We start from the raw sequence: 17556 nt of genomic DNA, 5'->3' as shown, positions 1-17556 counted from the left end.
TCCATGGCACTCCAAAAACCAACACCGCCAGACCTACCAGCGGTCCATATCTCTCCTCCTATATAGTGCTTTGATCTGTCTGATGAATGTCTGGTGTAAGCAGAAACTTTTTGCGTGGATTGCACAATAAAAGAGATCCCACTTTCATGATATAAGGCGTCCTGGCTTCTTTCTGTTCAATATGATGTGTTACCCCGCACATGATTGCATGCTATGTGCCCCGCGGCACACATCGTGCCCCCTTCGTCTATATCTTGTGCCTGAGTTGTGACTAGTGGTAAGACCATATCATGAAACACAAGTGTGACATCATTATTTGGGACCTCACTTCCGGCTCATCGCCTTCATTTACAAGAACTCCCCCCATCATTGGTCACCAGGTTCCTCATGTTATATACCTTCTCCTCCTCTATAAACCAGTAGAATAACATACGTGCTTGATTGCATGCCGATACTATTACTTGACACGAGCATGACCACAGACACGGGATACACGTGTTCCCTACTGTAGGTCTTACCACATATCCGTTGTCTTCCTTACTAGGAATGAAACTCCAATCACTCACTGAATGCTTTACTTGGCTGACAGAATTACACCGACCCTTTGTACATTTTTATTTTACAGAGAGCTATTCTTTTATTATACCAACCCTGACATGACCAGAAGCCATCACTGCCTGCAGCCCGTTCCAATACTAATAACGTAACACACAGGAATAACAGGAGGCTATTGTTTTATGTCCTTACTCATTCTCCGTCTCTAATGGCTTTCAACTTCTGAATCTTTCTCATACGGGTTTGTGGGTTATCGCTCAGGGTGTGTGGAAACATCAGCAGGAGTCATAAAATGCCCCACCTTGAGATTAGCTGCTAGGTATGCCCTTATCTCTTCTGCATGTGCCATCTGACATGGTGTAGCCTCTCGGAGGCCAAGTAGCTGATAGCAATATCCAAGACCAAAACTAGCTTCCTTTTGTTACCTGATTCAGTAACAAACCCAACAATACTTTGATAGATTTGATTTTTTTTTTATTTCATTTTTGACTTTTTTGAAGAAAGTTGAACATGAAGTTCTCTGCAGATAGAAGTTCACCTTGTTCGTACCTGAATACTTTCATTTGATATTCGGGTACAATAAAACCCATGCAAATAACCGTTTAACAAAGTTACCTTTATGTGGGGCATTTCCTCTTTGCCCTATAGAAACCCTTTTTTTTGTTCTTTGACTTCTCAAGACCATCACTTCTGGTCAAACCACTATAGAGGCTAGTGTTGAGCGAATTTGTTTGGCATTTCAAATTCGTGTTCGGGGTTCCGTCTTGTTCGCACCAAAAAATCGGCTGCGCCCATGAACATCCCTGATTTGCCACACTGTCACGCAGGTTATCTGTGTGACAGTGTGGCAAATCAGGGATGTTCATGGGCTCAGCCGATTTTTTGGCGCGAACAAGACGGAACCCCAAACATGAGCACGAATTTGAAATGCTGAACAAATTCGCTCAACACTAATAGAGACCACTTGAGTAGACTTTTAACCTGGTCTTTTTAATAATGTATTTGCACACAAGTTTATGATGTTCTTCTAAACCTGCTCTGGAGATTAGCCTGGTTTCCCCCTATCGTAGTGAGATGATCTTTTTTCCCCTTTGGCTTGCCCTTAGAATATGGGTTTGTGCATGGTCCCTGGAATTTCTTTTATTGTGAGGACCTATTCTCTTCCCTGCTGCTGTTCTGTCTTATAGACAGGATAGTTTCCAAGAGAACATATCTTAGTTCTGTGGACTGTCGGAGAGGGCTTCCTCTGTCTCTCTTACACTAGTCTTTATTGTCCTGTTGAAAGACAGATGAATAGGCACCATTGCGTTTACCTGTCATTTCCTCTAAGGGCTCATGTACACGGCTGTATTATCAGTCCGAGAGCTTTCCGACAAAGCTTTACAGATCAAACTCTGATCAGAGAGTCATTTGCATTATCAGCCCGAATCTCTCGGATGAGAAAATCTACGGCCATTTGCATGAACCCAAATACTCAGGCTGCTGTCCAGTGGCTTTAAAAGAGCAAAATGTTGACCTTGTCTACTCTATAGATGCCAATACACGTTAGATTAGTGTAGATGTAAGTGGACATTTTCAACCCTATCGGACAGTGGTCAGTCGTTTTAGCCGACCAGAGATACATCGTCAACATCTGTAAGAAAGTTGACTACATTTGATTTTTATTTTCACTGGTCCACAAACAATCGTTCCTATGAAAAAAAATTTCCAGAAAGATCTTTCGCTCTTCTCCCGGTGTCACGTCATCCTAGCGTCTACGACGAACCAAGCAGAATAAATTGTGTATGGCTCAGTTTAGTTTGCCTAAAAATTGATCACTAAATGGTCATTTATTCAATGATTGCTCAACCATCAACCTACTGCTATATATTGTGTATGGCCACCTTTAGTTTACCTGGTGGTCTCCAGGCCTACTGACTGTTTCCATAGTCTCAAGCCTTGTTATTATTACATCTAACAATGAAATAGAAGTCACGAGAACTAATTTTAAGTCGCTTAAAGTCAACTTGTAGATCTTCATCTCTTCTTTGTTGACAATTTAGCAATGTATTAACAAATCCTTAAGGAGGCAAAAGGCGTAAAGTGAACCAAATGGGAATTTTTCTTGTCATACGCTTCTAGAATATCACTCACTGGAGCCGGTAGACCTTATACGCTTTGTTCACAGGTGCATGTGATTTGGACAAGAAGGCTATAAGCAGCCTCTTCTTGCGTAATGCCCGTTATGGCACATCAACACCCTATTGTTCTTCCCCTTCCACACGCTGTGCCAATAGCCAGCTATGGAGTTTTTACTGTATGCATTCGAAAACTCACACCTGGTATATGAATAGGGGATTTCTCAATTACACAAGTTAGTGGGGGATGTCCATGGACGGTTAAAGTCGTTCACGCTGTTTGATAACTATGGTGTATTTTATGATTGTCTACATTTTCACAACCTATTAGTTGACTTACTTTACACCAGAAATTTATACCAAATTTTGGTGCATTTTTTGGCACATGGTATCTCACATTAGACCGCGCTTTTTGCTGTTAAACCACAGTTCTTTTCCGCTAGGTCATGCCCCATTGGACAAGTAGTAAAAATTGTCTAAAACACATAATAAACAAGGTGAAAGTCCATTAAAGACAGGTTTTTTTATTGCAGGAATTGGCACAAATTATACCAGAATTCTGGCGCATTTAGCATAATAAATATGCCACAATGTTTCAATTCACTGACAAGTATATTTATTCAAAAAAAGATGTAAAATGGACACACAAAGCATATTCCCCAAAAAATAAATACTTTAATTCTTGCTGTCCTTATTCCCCACAAAAAGTTATACCTGATTTTGGTGCATATACCAGTCTGATATGTCTAGGAACTGTCCCTATGTAAGTTGCTATCTGCTCATTTTCAGTAGGAAGTTACCTTTCATCTGTATTCTGCCGGCACTATAGGTGCTGGCACTTCCTTCACTTACCATCATGCCTTTCTCCAGCCATTGTCCAACTGAAATCCCACCTCTGTTATGCATGTATGCAGTTGGACAGAAAAGAGAGCAGAAGCAGAGGGACAAAGACCACCCCTCACTCAGTAATTCATTGCAGCGTACCATATGAGATCAAGTTGTCTAAAAGTATAGTTGCAATTTAAGCTTTTTGTTATTGTGTGCTGAAAAGCAAGCATTCTTACCTGAACAAATTATGTTGTGTTGCTAGACCAAGACAGTCCAAGTTTCATAGTTTTCAGGTTAGAAGAAGACACAAGTCCATTGTGTTCAAGCTATAGTCTAAGATGTTGATCCAGAAAAAGGCAAAAAAAAACAAGAGGCAGATACTGATTGCCCCATATTAGGGAAAAAATCCTTCCCACCTTCACATACAGCAATCAACGTCCCATCACAGAATCTAGTACCCATAACCTGTAATATTAGGTCTTCCAAAAAAGGCCTCCTTGTACTTTTGTAGTGAATCAACCATTGCATCATGTGGCAGAGCGTTCCGTATTCTCACTGCTCTTACAGTAAAGAATCACCATCTGTGATGGAGAAACTTTTTTTTCTCTAGACATAAAGGAAGCCCTTTGTCATCGTTGTAGTCCTACGTGTAAAAAGATCATTAATCTCTGTAATGTCCCCTCATATATTTGAATCTTGTGGTAAGATCACCCCTAAGCCTTAGTTTTTGCAAACTGAATAACTTTTGTTTGATAACCTGTAAGTTTGATAACCTGTCTTGGTACTGGAGTAAACCCATTCCCTTAATAACCATGATCGCTCTTCTCTGCATTCGCTCTAGTTCAGCTATGTCTTTCTTATACACCGGAGACCAGAACTGTACACAGTATTCTAAGTGTAGTCGCACTAGTGACTCGTATAGAGGCAAAACTATGTTCTTGTCATGAGCATCTATGCTTCTTTTAGTGCATCCCATTATTTTATTTGCTGTGGTAGCAGCTACCTGACACTGATCGTTAAAGTGGAGTTTGCTGTACACTCATATATCCAAGTCTTTTTCAGTGACAATTTTACCAAGTGCTTTACGATTTTTAGTACATAGTTATGCATTTTATTTCCTCTGCCCAAGTGCATGACCTTACATTTATCTACGTTAAATTTCAATTTCCATTTCTCCCCCAAGCCTCCAGCTGGCATAAATCCCTTTGTAAAATTAAATTATCCCCTTCTTTGTTTATTATCCTGCAGAGATTAGTATCATCTGCAAATATTGAACTACTACTCTGTATGCCCTTCACAAAGTCATTAATGAATATGTTAAAAAGAAGAGGGCCCAATACTGACCCCCATGGTACCCCACTTTGGTAATAAACAACACTCTGATTGGGTTACCCTAATCACCCTTTGTTTCCTATTACTGAGCCAATTGTTAACCCAATTACACATATTTTCTCATTGTACTATTGTTCTTATTTTATGTACCAACTTTTTAGGTGGTATCATATCGAATGCCTTAGAACTTAAAGCCTCGTAGAAATTTATCAGATTTATCTGACAGGATTGATTCTTCATAAACTATGTTGATGCTGGGTCATGAGGTCATTCTTATTGAGATACTCAAGGATAGCATATCTTAGAAAACCCTCAAGGATTTTCTTCACAGTAGAAGTTAAACTTACCAGCCTATAATTTGCAGGTTCAGATATTTTTCCCTTTTTGAATATATGCACCACATTTGCCAGGTCCTTTGTAAAATTAAGTCCCCTCAGTGTTGATTATCCTGCAGAGATTGGTATCATCTGCAAATATTGAACTTCTACTTTGTATGCCCTTCACAAAGTCTTTAATAACTATGTTTAAAAGAAGAGGTACCAATAATGACCCCCGTGGCACCCCACCATTACAGGTAACCTAATCAGAGTGTGTGTTTTATTAATAACCACCCTTTGCTTCCAGTCATTGAGCCAATGGAATCCTTAAATATTAGAAATAACGGTCTGTCTATCACAAAACTTTATTCCTGCAGTACTCGGGAGTGTGTGCCATCTGGGCCTGGTGATTTGCCCATTTTTGTGATTTTGAGGCAACGCTATACTTCCTGCTGGGGTAAGCAGATAACGAATTTCCAGTCTCCCTGATTGTGTCATCTGTCATGGGATTCTCTTTTGTAAATACTGTAGAAAAGAAGCCATTTAATAGGTTGGCCTTGCCCTCATCCTCCACCACCATTTCACACAGACTATTTTTGAGGGGGCCAAAGCTATCATTTTTTAGTTTTTCACTGTTTATGTAAGTGAAGAAAATTTTTGGATTATTTTTATTTTTTTTTGGCAATAAGATTTTTTAGTCTCAATCTTTGCTGCCTTGATATGTTTTTACCCATTTATTTTTCTTTCTATAATTAATTAATTCCTCGTCACCACCCTCTTGCTGTAATTCCCTAAAAACTCTAATTCTCTAAAAATTTTCTTTTTGTCATTTATTGCGCCCCTTACAGCTCTATTTAGCCTTAGTGGATTTCTCCTTTTTCTAACTTGTTTATTCCCCACGGTGATATTCTATGAACACAGAACGATCATGTTAACAATTGTTCTGTGCACATGAAAGTGCAGTTGACCTGTCTTATCAGGCTAGTAAACCAGCTGCTTAACAGTGTAAACCCAGCCTAACTATATAGACTGCTTAATATGCTGCTACCGCTTCGTCCCTGGGAACTACAGGGATCCCAAAGGTGGGACCCACACTAACAGGGCCAGCGCCACCCTTCCGATCTCATGTCCGATGACCGCTGCAACCAATCAGCGACGGCTGATTGTCTGCAGCCATCACAGTTGTGTTCTTCAGCTTGGACAATGATAGATATGCCATTTTGAGAAGAGCATACCCCTTTAACTAAACCTACATGTGCTCTTTCTATATTATGTAGATTATATCTTTACACTTTGGATCTGATTCAGAAGTTAGGTTTGGGTTGGCAGTGACACCAATGCATCTTATGTTCTGACGTCAAGACGTTCAGGAGCAGCGGGTAGGATTTCACGTGCTAATCCTTAGATGCATTTAATGCATTTAACTAATCAAGGTGTTGACTAGAGGATAAATGTAAATGGTTCAATGGCATTTCCTCCTATATAACACCTGTAATAGCAACTTATTAGAAGCTCTGCTCCGCTGTTCTGGGAAGGTCCGGTGACGACCCATATTGCTGTTTTGTCATTTTATTCCTTTTTTTTACATTTTCCATCTATATAGTCGTATAAGGGCTTGTTTATTGCAGAAAGAGTTGTACTTTTGAATGACCCCATCCATTTTACCATGCAATGTACTCTAAAGTGGGGGGGGGGGGATAAAAAGAGAGCAATTACACTATTGTTTTTTAAGTGCATGGCTTTTTTTAAGTCTGAAAAGAAAAAATTCTAAAATCTGTAAAAAAAATAAAAATAAATAAAAAATAAAATATTCCCTCCTTTGCCATTTTCAGAGACCCATAACATTTTCATCTTTTGGTAGATGGAGCTGTGTGGGCTCTTGTTTTTTGCATCATATGCTGATGTTTTTGTTGATACAATTTTGGGGGGAATATAGTGTTTTGACTATTTATTGCATCTTGTTTTGGTGTTGCAGCAGCTGAAACACGGCAATTTCTGGCTTTTTGACTTTTATTTTTTTTTACCATGTTTTTCCAATTCAGTTAATTCTTTTTATACCTTGATGGGACCTTTACAGACACTGCGATACCACACATGTTTTTTTTTATTATTATTTTATTTTAATGGGGGGGGAAGGAGTTGATTTCAACTTTGTACTTTTTTCATATTTTTTTTTAATTATTTTTACTGTAATTTTTAGTCTCTCGGGTATGTGCACACGTTAAGTATTTCTGTATCTCTTGGCAGGAAAAACGTAGCTGATTTTTTTCTGCTTATTCTTGTGTTTTTGTTGCAGATTTTTTCCCACTCATTAGGTCGGGAGAAATCTGCATCAAAAACTCTGAAAAAATTAACCTGGGGCAGATTTAAATCTGCACCAAATCTGCCAACATATGAAGGGATGGAAAGAAAATGACACAGGCAGTTGGATCTGCAAAATTATTCAAAACAGGGGCCCTTGTGAAAAGCTTGGAGGCAGGGAGGTTTGGGGGTCTCTCGGTATACCCTACATTGGACTTAATTTTGAAGGTTTGTTTTAAAGTAAAAAAAAATAAGAGAGGCCGAACGCTTATCAATGTACACACCTATTTGGAGTAATGACTTTTAGAATTTGCCAAACTAACTGAGTTCGGGAACTGGAAGAATATGGGTATACAGTACGTTCACCAAGTGATCAGCAATGAGGGGCTTAAATCCTTTGACAATCTGCAAAAAGAGTTCCATCTACCTGATAGTTGCTTCTACCAATACGGTCAGCTCAAACGCGCCTATAGAGCCCAATGTAAAGTGAAAGATGTTAAAACTCAAGAGAGATGTGGTATTGGACACTATTTGCTCAGATGGAGCCACGAAGGGGGTAATATCCAGTGTCTACAATGACCTTCTCTTTGTCTTCCTTAAGAACTTCCCACTGTTGGTTAAACGGAAATGGGAGACGGATATTGGTATTATCACAGTTGATGAGTGGGCTTCGGTGCTGGAATACATACCCAGTCTTTCGCTTAGTGAGCCCAAACGACTCTCACAGCTCCATGTCACTCACGGAGTGTACAGATCACCTAAAATGATGATTAAAATGAGTCTTAGAACTGATTCTAGATGCCTGAGATGCGCCCAACAGGAAGCCGGGATATTGCATATGTTATGGTCATGCCCGCGTTTACACAGATAATGGGGGGCAGTTTTGGGCTATACTCCCTGACAGAAGTTATGTCGCTTATCCATGTTATGTAAATAAAACCTTATAACCTGACGTTAAATTCATCCATTGGTTTTATAAATTACTCTTTTGAAAGCTGAACCCCTCCCAAATTTGGTTTAGGTTAAGAAAATAAATTGGCATCAGTGCTGAAATATTGATCATTTAACGAACACAGAATGGTCAGATTTTGGCAAGACAAAAGTTTTGTCGCCCACAGAAAGTAATGTGATATCCAAACAAATAATTATCTTAAAATACAAATATATGTTGCATAACATTGGTGAATGAAGTTGTGGTGCTATTAGAGTCATAAGCGACATAACTTCTGTCGGGGAGTGTATATAGAGTCAGCCTATGGGTGTGTGGTGACTAGTAACCCTCTGACCTGCATACTGGGATATGTAGACAAGCGGAGTACTGTTGAAACCGAGAAACTATAGCGTGATTACTATACATGGCTAGAAAACTGATTGCTAAAATCTGGATTTCTGCAACTCCCCCGTCAGGCAGAGAGTTTATTGCGCAAGTTGAGTCCCTTATATCTTTGGAAAAAGGGGTATACCTCAACAGGGATAGAAGTAAATATTTTGATAAACTGTGGGGTCCCTGGCTTGGAGACAACCAGTTATCAGCCTCCATAGGGTCTTGTTAGTTGTGTACCAGTTGTTATGGAATCACTACACATTGCTTTAACAAATGCCAAGTGGCTCTGTGCCTTTCGACCTGGCTGGTCTTGATCGGCCTGATTTATTCTGTTTTCTGTGGACATATACCTACGATATGGTATTCTGAATAACATATGTTGGGGGGGGGTTTCAGGGTATGGGGGAGGGGGTTAAACACCTTGGTTGAGAATGTTATTTGTATATGTGCAACTGTTATAAAATGAATAAAAATTTACTTGGTTTAAAAAGCAAATTACCAGCGTGTGCATGAGACTTCAGGATTCTCATTCACTTTGCTGGCATAAGGAAACCCTTCAGGTTTTGTGCCGAATCTGCAATGAAAAAGCTCGGCAAAAACACAATGTGTGCCAGAGTATTGCAGTATATAGAAAAAATAGTGTTGGCCTGTGAACACCAGTTAGAAGCTAGTTCTCATAGGAGGACCGTCATACCGGGCACAAAGTCTTCAGCAAACCCTTGGCAGTCATGGCAACTCATGGGTGTCCCATATTCTTGTCTCTAGTGGGGGTTGGATGGATTGTGCACTTAAAATGGTGTGCCCTCAGGCTGTGCACTCTAAATGCCGCTGTCAGAAGTTGACAGTGTCATTTAACAGGTTATCAGCAGTGGGCGAAGGACGGCCCCATCCAACCGCGGCTGTTAGGGCTTGATGTTAGCTGACTAACACAGACATCATCTGCCGGGAAAGATGCAGGCTCAGCTCCTGAGCCCGCATCAAAGATTATAATAATAAAAGCTAATTGCACATCATATGCTGGGAAGTGGTTAAAGTGGATCTCTTGCCACATTTCACAATGCATTCTGCTTACATTATTAACTACATCTCTTAGGGTATGTGCACACGATCAGTGTTCGCTGTGGATTGGACACAGCGCAAGTGTGCTGCGTGCAATCCGCAGTGACCAGATGTTACAGCATAGTGGATGAGATTTATATAAATCCCATGCCCACTATGCGTCTGTGGCACACCCGCGGAAACAGACATGTGGCGCGTCTTTCCAGACCACAGCATGTCTATTTCCTCCTGCGGGTCCGCATGTGGGCTTTCCCCACAGACCTAACTTCTATAGGGAAAGCCCGCTTGTGAGAAAAAGCGTCCGCCACTCATTTGCATGATGAGCGGAAGCCGGAGGCGGCTTCTCCGCAGCCTCAGGGCCGCAACCGGCTCAAGATAGTCTGCACATACCCTTAGTCTTGATGAGGCTACATACCTCCCAAGTTTTGAAGAACAGAAAGGGGGTCAAATTATGCGCTGAACTTAGGTCATGTGGCAAATTTTGGCCATGCCAAATTACTATTTCTACCCTGGCAGGAGGAGATACCAGAGGGGCGCTGTCAGTGGGGGACATTCAGCACATGCCCTGTTTCTGGTGCAACTATGAAGCCATGTTTCGTTTTTTGTTTTTTTTGTAGTACAGAAAAGCTTTGATTCTGCACTGAATAAAGTAACTGCAGTTTTTTACATGCGCTTTTTTTTAGGCACAATTAAACGCAACAAAATTTCTGTGCAAAAAATCAAACCCACAGCATTTATGCATGTGAACACTGCCTAAAAAAAAAGTGGACATGATTTAATAAAATCTCCGCCCTCAGTGTGTCTAAAGACGCTGCTGAACTGTGCAGTTTTGGTGTTTTTTTCTCTATAAGCTTCTATGTGAAGCCTGAAAAATCGCATGTAAAAAATAAACGCCATTACATTTTTAAACGCAGAATCAAAGCATTTCTGTAATATTAAAAAAATATTAAAACGCTGATTCACATCTGCACCAAAAAAATCATTAAAAAAGAGGGAAAACGCATAAAATAAAAGCAGCAAACACACAAATCAGAGAACATTGTTACTGCGTTATGTGGTGCGGACACCTGCTGAAAACGTGCTGAGAAAAACAGTAGAAAAAACGCAGCGTTTACGAGGCATGTGAACACGGCATCAGCGTTACATTTTTATTACATTTTTTATGGGTGTAATAGAGAAAGAAATCAGTCACACCATTTTTTACACCATTTACCGATCACCATAAATAATCTGATCGCTGTTTTGTGCGGGTCATTACGATTACAGAGACACCAAATATGTCTGTTATTTGTTGATTTGTGATGTTTATTTAAAAAAGCACATTAAAAAGGAAATTATTGTAATTGTTTTTCATTATTGTTTAGTAATTTTATAGGAAGAAAAAATAAATCTTTTATTCTCGCTCTAGAATACAGGGACATAGAAATACACTGCTATGTACAGATGTATCTCTATGTAGCAGTATCATATGCTTGTGGGTTTGGTGACTGTAATGCAGCTCAAGCATACCAAATACTTCCAGTGGCATCACTGGAGCCTGGGGCTCAGAGTTTTAGCTGTTGACTGCAGTTATAGAGTTTGTAGGTTCAAGTCCCAGGGAGACTCACACAAAAGAAAATTACATTTTTGTAATTTGTTTATTATTTTTTAATAGTTTTATAGAAACAAAAATCTGACTTTTTCTTCACCTGTAGAATACAGGGACATAGAGATACATCTGTACATAGCAGTGTATCTCTATGTACCTGCATGATCTGCTTCTGGGGTCACTGCCTGGAAAAGAGCTCAAGATTACCAAATTCTCCTATCTTCATCCATGTGGGGAGGAGTAGCTACTGAGCTGGTGAAGAGAGTGAGAGTACAAAGCCCTGATGTGCTGGGACAGTGGGACAAAGCCCTCAAATCAGGACAGTCCTGCTGAATCCGGGACAGTTGGGAGCTATGAGGCTGGTGTGTTTTCTTTGAAAATCTGTTAGAATGGCCGCATAATATGACTTTAAAATGAGCTAGAACTGTACACATAAAATTCTAATTTTAATGGGTTTGCCCAATGTTTTGTCTTGAGCAAAGCACTGATCCTCTGCCACTCGGCTATTGATATTCCAGGGGGTAGGTTGCTCCTGATGCCACTATTTTGCATTGTGTACCCTTCATTGCTGTAAGCAGAGGCAGCTTTGGGAGCAGCAGAGTGGCACAGAAGCTAACCCGATTCTGCGATCCGGTCAGCTTCAGAGCAGTGGCTGCAAGGTCTATAGCAAAGAGTTTGCGAGCACTGATATCCTTGCTTAAGAAACCGACCATCTCAGACTGCAGAAGTGACCTAGGCAGTAAGATATAAAATTAAAAATCCCTCTGTTCTAGAAAGCAAGATTTTTTGAAAAGAGATAAATTCAAAAGTCGCTTGTTTTTTTGTTTTATTTTTTTGTTTTGCAAACACTTTGCAATTTTACCCATTTATAATCACGAGGAAACCCCTTTAAAGGAATTGTCCACTACTTTTATATTGATGAACTATTTTTAGCATAGGTCATCAATATCGGATTGATGAGGATGCAACACTCCACACCCCTGCTGATCAGCTACTCTCTAGAAGACCCCAAAGTGACCATGCATTTAAAGGAGTTGTCCACTACTTTTATATTGGTGGTCCCCACCGATCAGCTGCTTCCGGTGCCATTGTTGGTCAGATGTGACCTTTTGCGGAGTGGAACAGCACAGCTCGATCAGCTGTATAGTGGCCACAGCAGGGTACTGACAGGGTATCCAACCCTATTCATTCAAATAGGTGGCGGATGTTTAGTACCGGGCCGCGACCACTATACAGTTGACGGCGCTGTGCTGTGCAGCTCCACAACTGATCACATCCGGCCGACAGATGATCAGTGGGAGTGTCAGGTGTCGCACTGCCACTAATCTGATATTAATGACCTATCCCAAGGATACGCCACTAATATAAAAATAGTCGACAATTCCTTTAAATGCATGGTCACTTTGGGTCTTCTAGATCAGGGGTGGGGAACCTTTTTTCTGCCAAGGGCCTTTTGGATATTTATATCATACTTCGGGGGCCGTACAAATCATGCACGGATTCCACCCACAAGATACGTCCTGATGCTGGCATTGGTGTCAGGATATAATTTTTCACTGCATGCGCCTCAGCATTCAGTAGTGAACTGCCACGCTAGGTGAGGAGAGGACCAAGTTTACTGTGATGGGAAAAGGGGGAAGCCCGACAACTAGGGAAAGGGAGAGTGGAGACCCCTTGGCAGATCTTACAACACCCTGACTCCCCTACTGTCCCTAAATAGGTTCTGCACCTGTCGCCAAGCAGGATACCTAATCCCTAACTGCCCCAAGAGCTAGGCCCTAGGTATGGAGGGGAAGGGGTGAGTACTAATTAGCCCCCACTGCAACTAAAGACAAACAAGGAAAACAGACAAGGGGATACTCTTAGCTTGAGAAGGCACCAGAGAGAAAACGACAATAATCCACCAAGAAACTCCAAGAAGAAACTAGCCAACTGCTAGTACTCCAGGCCAGAGCAGGGGAAAATAGTTCTATCACTGGCGATTCTCTTCCTAGCGAGAGAAGGATACCTCTACACTACAGAGATGAAAGGATCAAGAAGGTGTCTGCAAAGCCAAGCGCAGCGACCTTCTACAGCCGGACCAAGAGCGTGACATGAACATTGCGTGTGCATGATCACAGAGCAAGAAATTAATGGGCTGGTGGCTGTCAAAGAAAGCTGCCGGCTTAAGCACTGTGGTCCCTGGGAATCTCTCCGGGGCCCGAAGAAAAGGTTATCGAGGGCCGTAAATTGCCTACGAGCCTGAGGTTACCTACCCCTGTCCTAGAGAGAAGTCACTCTCAGATCTGACTATAAATTTGTTTTTTACTCCGTATTCCCTAATTGAAAATACATTTTCTAAACCACCAACCCCTTTTAATATTTATAGATGATTTTTAGTTTTGTTTTTTTTAAGGGGCAGACCGTGCTCCTCTTCAGTCCCGCTATTGCTTTTACTTAGGAAGTGGTAGCGTAGCCAGTAAAGCTTTGCTCCATCTAAATTCTAAACATTTACATTATAAAATAAATACGCTGCGGCGCTCCATGTTGTTTTCTGCTGCGGAGATGGATGTGCAAACAAGGAAAAAAAAAAGGTTGCCGAGCCTGTTCTTATGATCATCCATTGATTACTGGGTTTCCCTGTTTATTCTCAGCTCCGAGAAGCTCTGATGAGCAAAGAGAGAGACCTAGAAACGCTGAAGGTGGACGTTCAGCTGCTGGAGCAAGCGACGGAGGCCAAGATCGCTGAGAAGTCTGCAGGTAGGACCAGGCTGTAGCCTTACGTGGATGAAACGCGCGCTTGCACAAGTGACGTGGCTCACTTAATACAAGGTGATATTTGCTCAGGGAGGGGAAAGGAATTATTTTTTTTTTTTCCTGGACTTTCTGTTGGCGGTTTGGAAGTGCTTGTGTGGCGGCTGTGTGTGTAAGATCCTGGTATTGGTATTAGTGAGAACTCTACCTGCATTCAGGCTGATTTGGGCATTAAGCATCTTGTTAGCACCATGTCAATCCAATCACAAAGAGCTTGTTTGTTTAGTTGGAAGGTCTTGAACAAACAGAGCCAGAGAAAGGAGGGGAGTGGGAAGGAATAAGCGCTCAGATCATGCTCCATGATTCATGTGTGTCACATTGTCACTAGGTACTGCTGTTTGGTTTTAGTATTGGACTGTAGCTTTATATCTGCATTGTAAAACATAGGATTAATTTAAACGCTTGGTTCTGTAGCTGTTTAGGACTAAAGAATTCATTGCTGTCAATACAGTACAAATGATAAGATTGTGGATGATTACAGGCAGTTCAACTACTCCTAACCCACATATTTCAGAATCTCCGGCAACCTCAGACCTATAAAGATATCATTAAAATATGTATCTCATTGCTAATATCAAGTATACATATCATTTATTTTACTTTTACTGCCTATAAAATCTTATAATTTTCAGTTGTAGCTGATAGCCATTTCTTTTCTCACTTCATACATTAAAACAAATTTTCGGCAAATTATAAATAAATAAAAAATATTACAAATAAAAATATAATACAAATAAAATAATACATATAAAATGTATTATAAATTATTATAAATAGAAAGCCACACATGGAGAAAATAAAAAAAATAAAAAATCCTAGAAAAGGGAAGCACAACAGGGAGTTTTCTTGCAGGATGGTACAATTCCAGAGATGACAGAATAGGTGGATTTTTGTTTTGCAATGTTTGTATTGCTTCAAAGCAGTAATAAAAAAAAATACTTCTCCATTATTGCTTCAGCCTCTGAAGTCTATGTACGGTTCCTCCGTATTCCAGCTGAAGGCTTCGGAATTTTATTTTTATTCGGAAAAAAAGTGGCGTGCTTAGTTTGGTGCGATGTTACATAGTTATTACCCCTAGGGGACAAAACCTTCCTAAGGGTATATTCACATGTGGCATTTTTGCAGCACTTTTTCTGCGCAGTAAAAAAAAAAAAAAAAGTGCTGTATGAGATTTGTAAAATCTTTTTCCTTGCATGTGTTATTATTATTTTGAACTGTTGGCCTTTTTTTTTTTTTTTTTAAATCTGGAACGCTGTAAAAACACACAAAAAGCGAGTCAAAAAACACACGCAGCTTTTTTTTTCCTGGCCACACTTTGGTTTTTGGTGAAGAAAACTCTGCCTTATGTGAACATATCCCAATAAGGTACAATACACAGTACCGTAGGACCATTATACAGTGCCACAATTCGAGTTCTGCGTGGACCTCCATAAAGTGCGGTCTGTTTAGTCCTGATGATTAAATCATGTGAATCTGCAGATTAGATCTTCCTCAAGGCTGGGGCTGGTGAGTGGCCTCTCCTGGGGCTTATAGCGCCTCTCGGCTGCAGAAATGAGATCATCTTACCTTCATCCCATCAGTGTAGACAGGACGTCCTGAAGACAAGTGCAGGCCTGTGCTCATGTCAGCTTCTGCTCTGCCACAACAGAGGACATTCTGGGAGATCACGAAGAACTGTTCTTTAGTCATGAATTATTACAAGATAGCCAACTTCCAGAAAGCCAAACACTCAACATTTCTTTAGGTAATTTCCATCTTAAATGAAAAACTAATCATCAGTCATTGTGTCCTGGAGTCATTTTATTTTCAGGTGTTTTTTGGTTACTTTGTATCTTTCTTCTGTTTTCTACCGTTTAGGCTTTATTCACACGACCATACGAGAGCAGACACGTCTAGTCTTAATGTTACCGGAAGCATGGAAATCGTACTGCGTTGTTTGAATTCTCCAGTGCCGGTGACGAGAGCAGGCACGTCTAGTCGTAATGTGGCTGGACGTATGGAAATTGCACTGCGTTGTCTGAATTCTCCAGTGCCGGTGACGAGAGCAGGCTCTTCTAGTCGTAATGTGGCAGGATGTATGAAAATCGCACTGCGCTGTCTGAATTCTCCAGTGCCGGTGACGAGAGCAGGCACGTCTAGTCGTAATGTGGCTGGACATATGGAAATTGCACTGCGCTGTCTGAATTCTCCAGTGCCGGTGACGAGAGCAGGCATGTCTAGTCATAATGTTCCTGAAGCATGGAAATCGCACTGCGTTGTCTGAATTCTCCAGTGCCGGTGACGAGAGCAGGCACGTTTAGTTATAATGTTGCCGGAAGCATGGAAATCGCACTGTGCTGTCTAAATTCTCCAGTGCCGGTGACGAGAGCAGGCATGTCTAGTCATATTGTTGCCAGAAGTATGGAAATTGCACTGTGCTGTCTAAATTCTCCAGTACCGGTGACAAGAGTAGGCATGTCTAGTCATAATATTGCCAGAAGTATGGAAATCGCACTGCGCTGTCTGAATTCTCCAGTGCCGGTGACGAGAGCAGGCACATCTAGTCGTAATGTGGCCGGACGTATGGAAATCGCACTGTGCTGTCTAAATTCTCCAGTGCCGGTGACGAGAGCAGGCATGTCTAGTCATATTGTTGCCAGAAGTATGGAAATCGTACTGCGCTGTCTGAATTCTCCGGTGCCGGTGACGAGAGCAGGCACATCTAGTTGTAATGTGGCCTGAAGCATGGAAATGACATTCTTGCAGTTACATGACCGCCCGCTCCCATTACCGGCACCAGGTAATCCTGACAGTGTAAAGTGCACATGCTGTGAGGATTCACAAGTTTTTAGTCATGTAGAATGACTGCAGACTTTCATCACAAACATGGACAGCTGCTTATATATAAAAACGGATGCCATATAGATGGAAAATCGTTTCTGGATGAAACTTTATGATTTTTTTCATATTTTTTATGTGTTCGTGTGAACTTAGTCTTATAGCTTCATCTCAGTTTCCATAGACATTGTCATCCAGCTTTACTATTCTCTTGCATGGGGCATTTACTTTGTTGCACAGCACATATATGACCACTTCACTTTGCCTTGTGGTGCTCCTATTTTGCCACAATTGTTAGAATTGTCCCTTGAAAATAAGCTGAGGGATCATATGTAATCTACTAGTAAACCTGGCAGCAGGTTCTTCCTTTCCCAACAGCACAACCGCAGGAAAAGTAAGGTATTACATGGTGTCTGTTGAAATCTGTAATGTGCGGACAGGCTGGGTCCTCCAAGGAGAGAGATTTGCTTTGAAACTGCTCTTCCCTCCCAAACTTTTTTTTTTTTTTTACCAAACCCTATAACA

The 17556-nt window shown here is 40.9% G+C and overlaps 1 protein-coding gene across 3 annotated transcripts in view; it reads left to right on the top strand.

The window, feature by feature from the left end:
* MIPOL1 (mirror-image polydactyly 1) overlaps nucleotides 1-17556 on the top strand; it is a 381387-nt gene that overhangs the window by 143575 nt on the left and 220256 nt on the right. For all 3 annotated transcript variants that reach the window (XM_073638937.1, XM_073638940.1, XM_073638936.1), the window contains one exon: nucleotides 14055-14160. In XM_073638937.1, coding sequence (XP_073495038.1) covers nucleotides 14055-14160 — 106 coding nt within the window. The remainder of the gene's footprint in view (nucleotides 1-14054; nucleotides 14161-17556) is intronic.

The sequence above is a fragment of the Phyllobates terribilis genome, unplaced genomic scaffold (assembly GCF_046119375.1).
Source record: "Phyllobates terribilis strain yellow unplaced genomic scaffold, ASM4611937v1 Scaffold_7__3_contigs__length_470593459, whole genome shotgun sequence".
Taxonomy (NCBI): domain Eukaryota; kingdom Metazoa; phylum Chordata; class Amphibia; order Anura; family Dendrobatidae; genus Phyllobates; species Phyllobates terribilis.
This window is presented reverse-complemented; position numbering and strand designations above follow the sequence as displayed.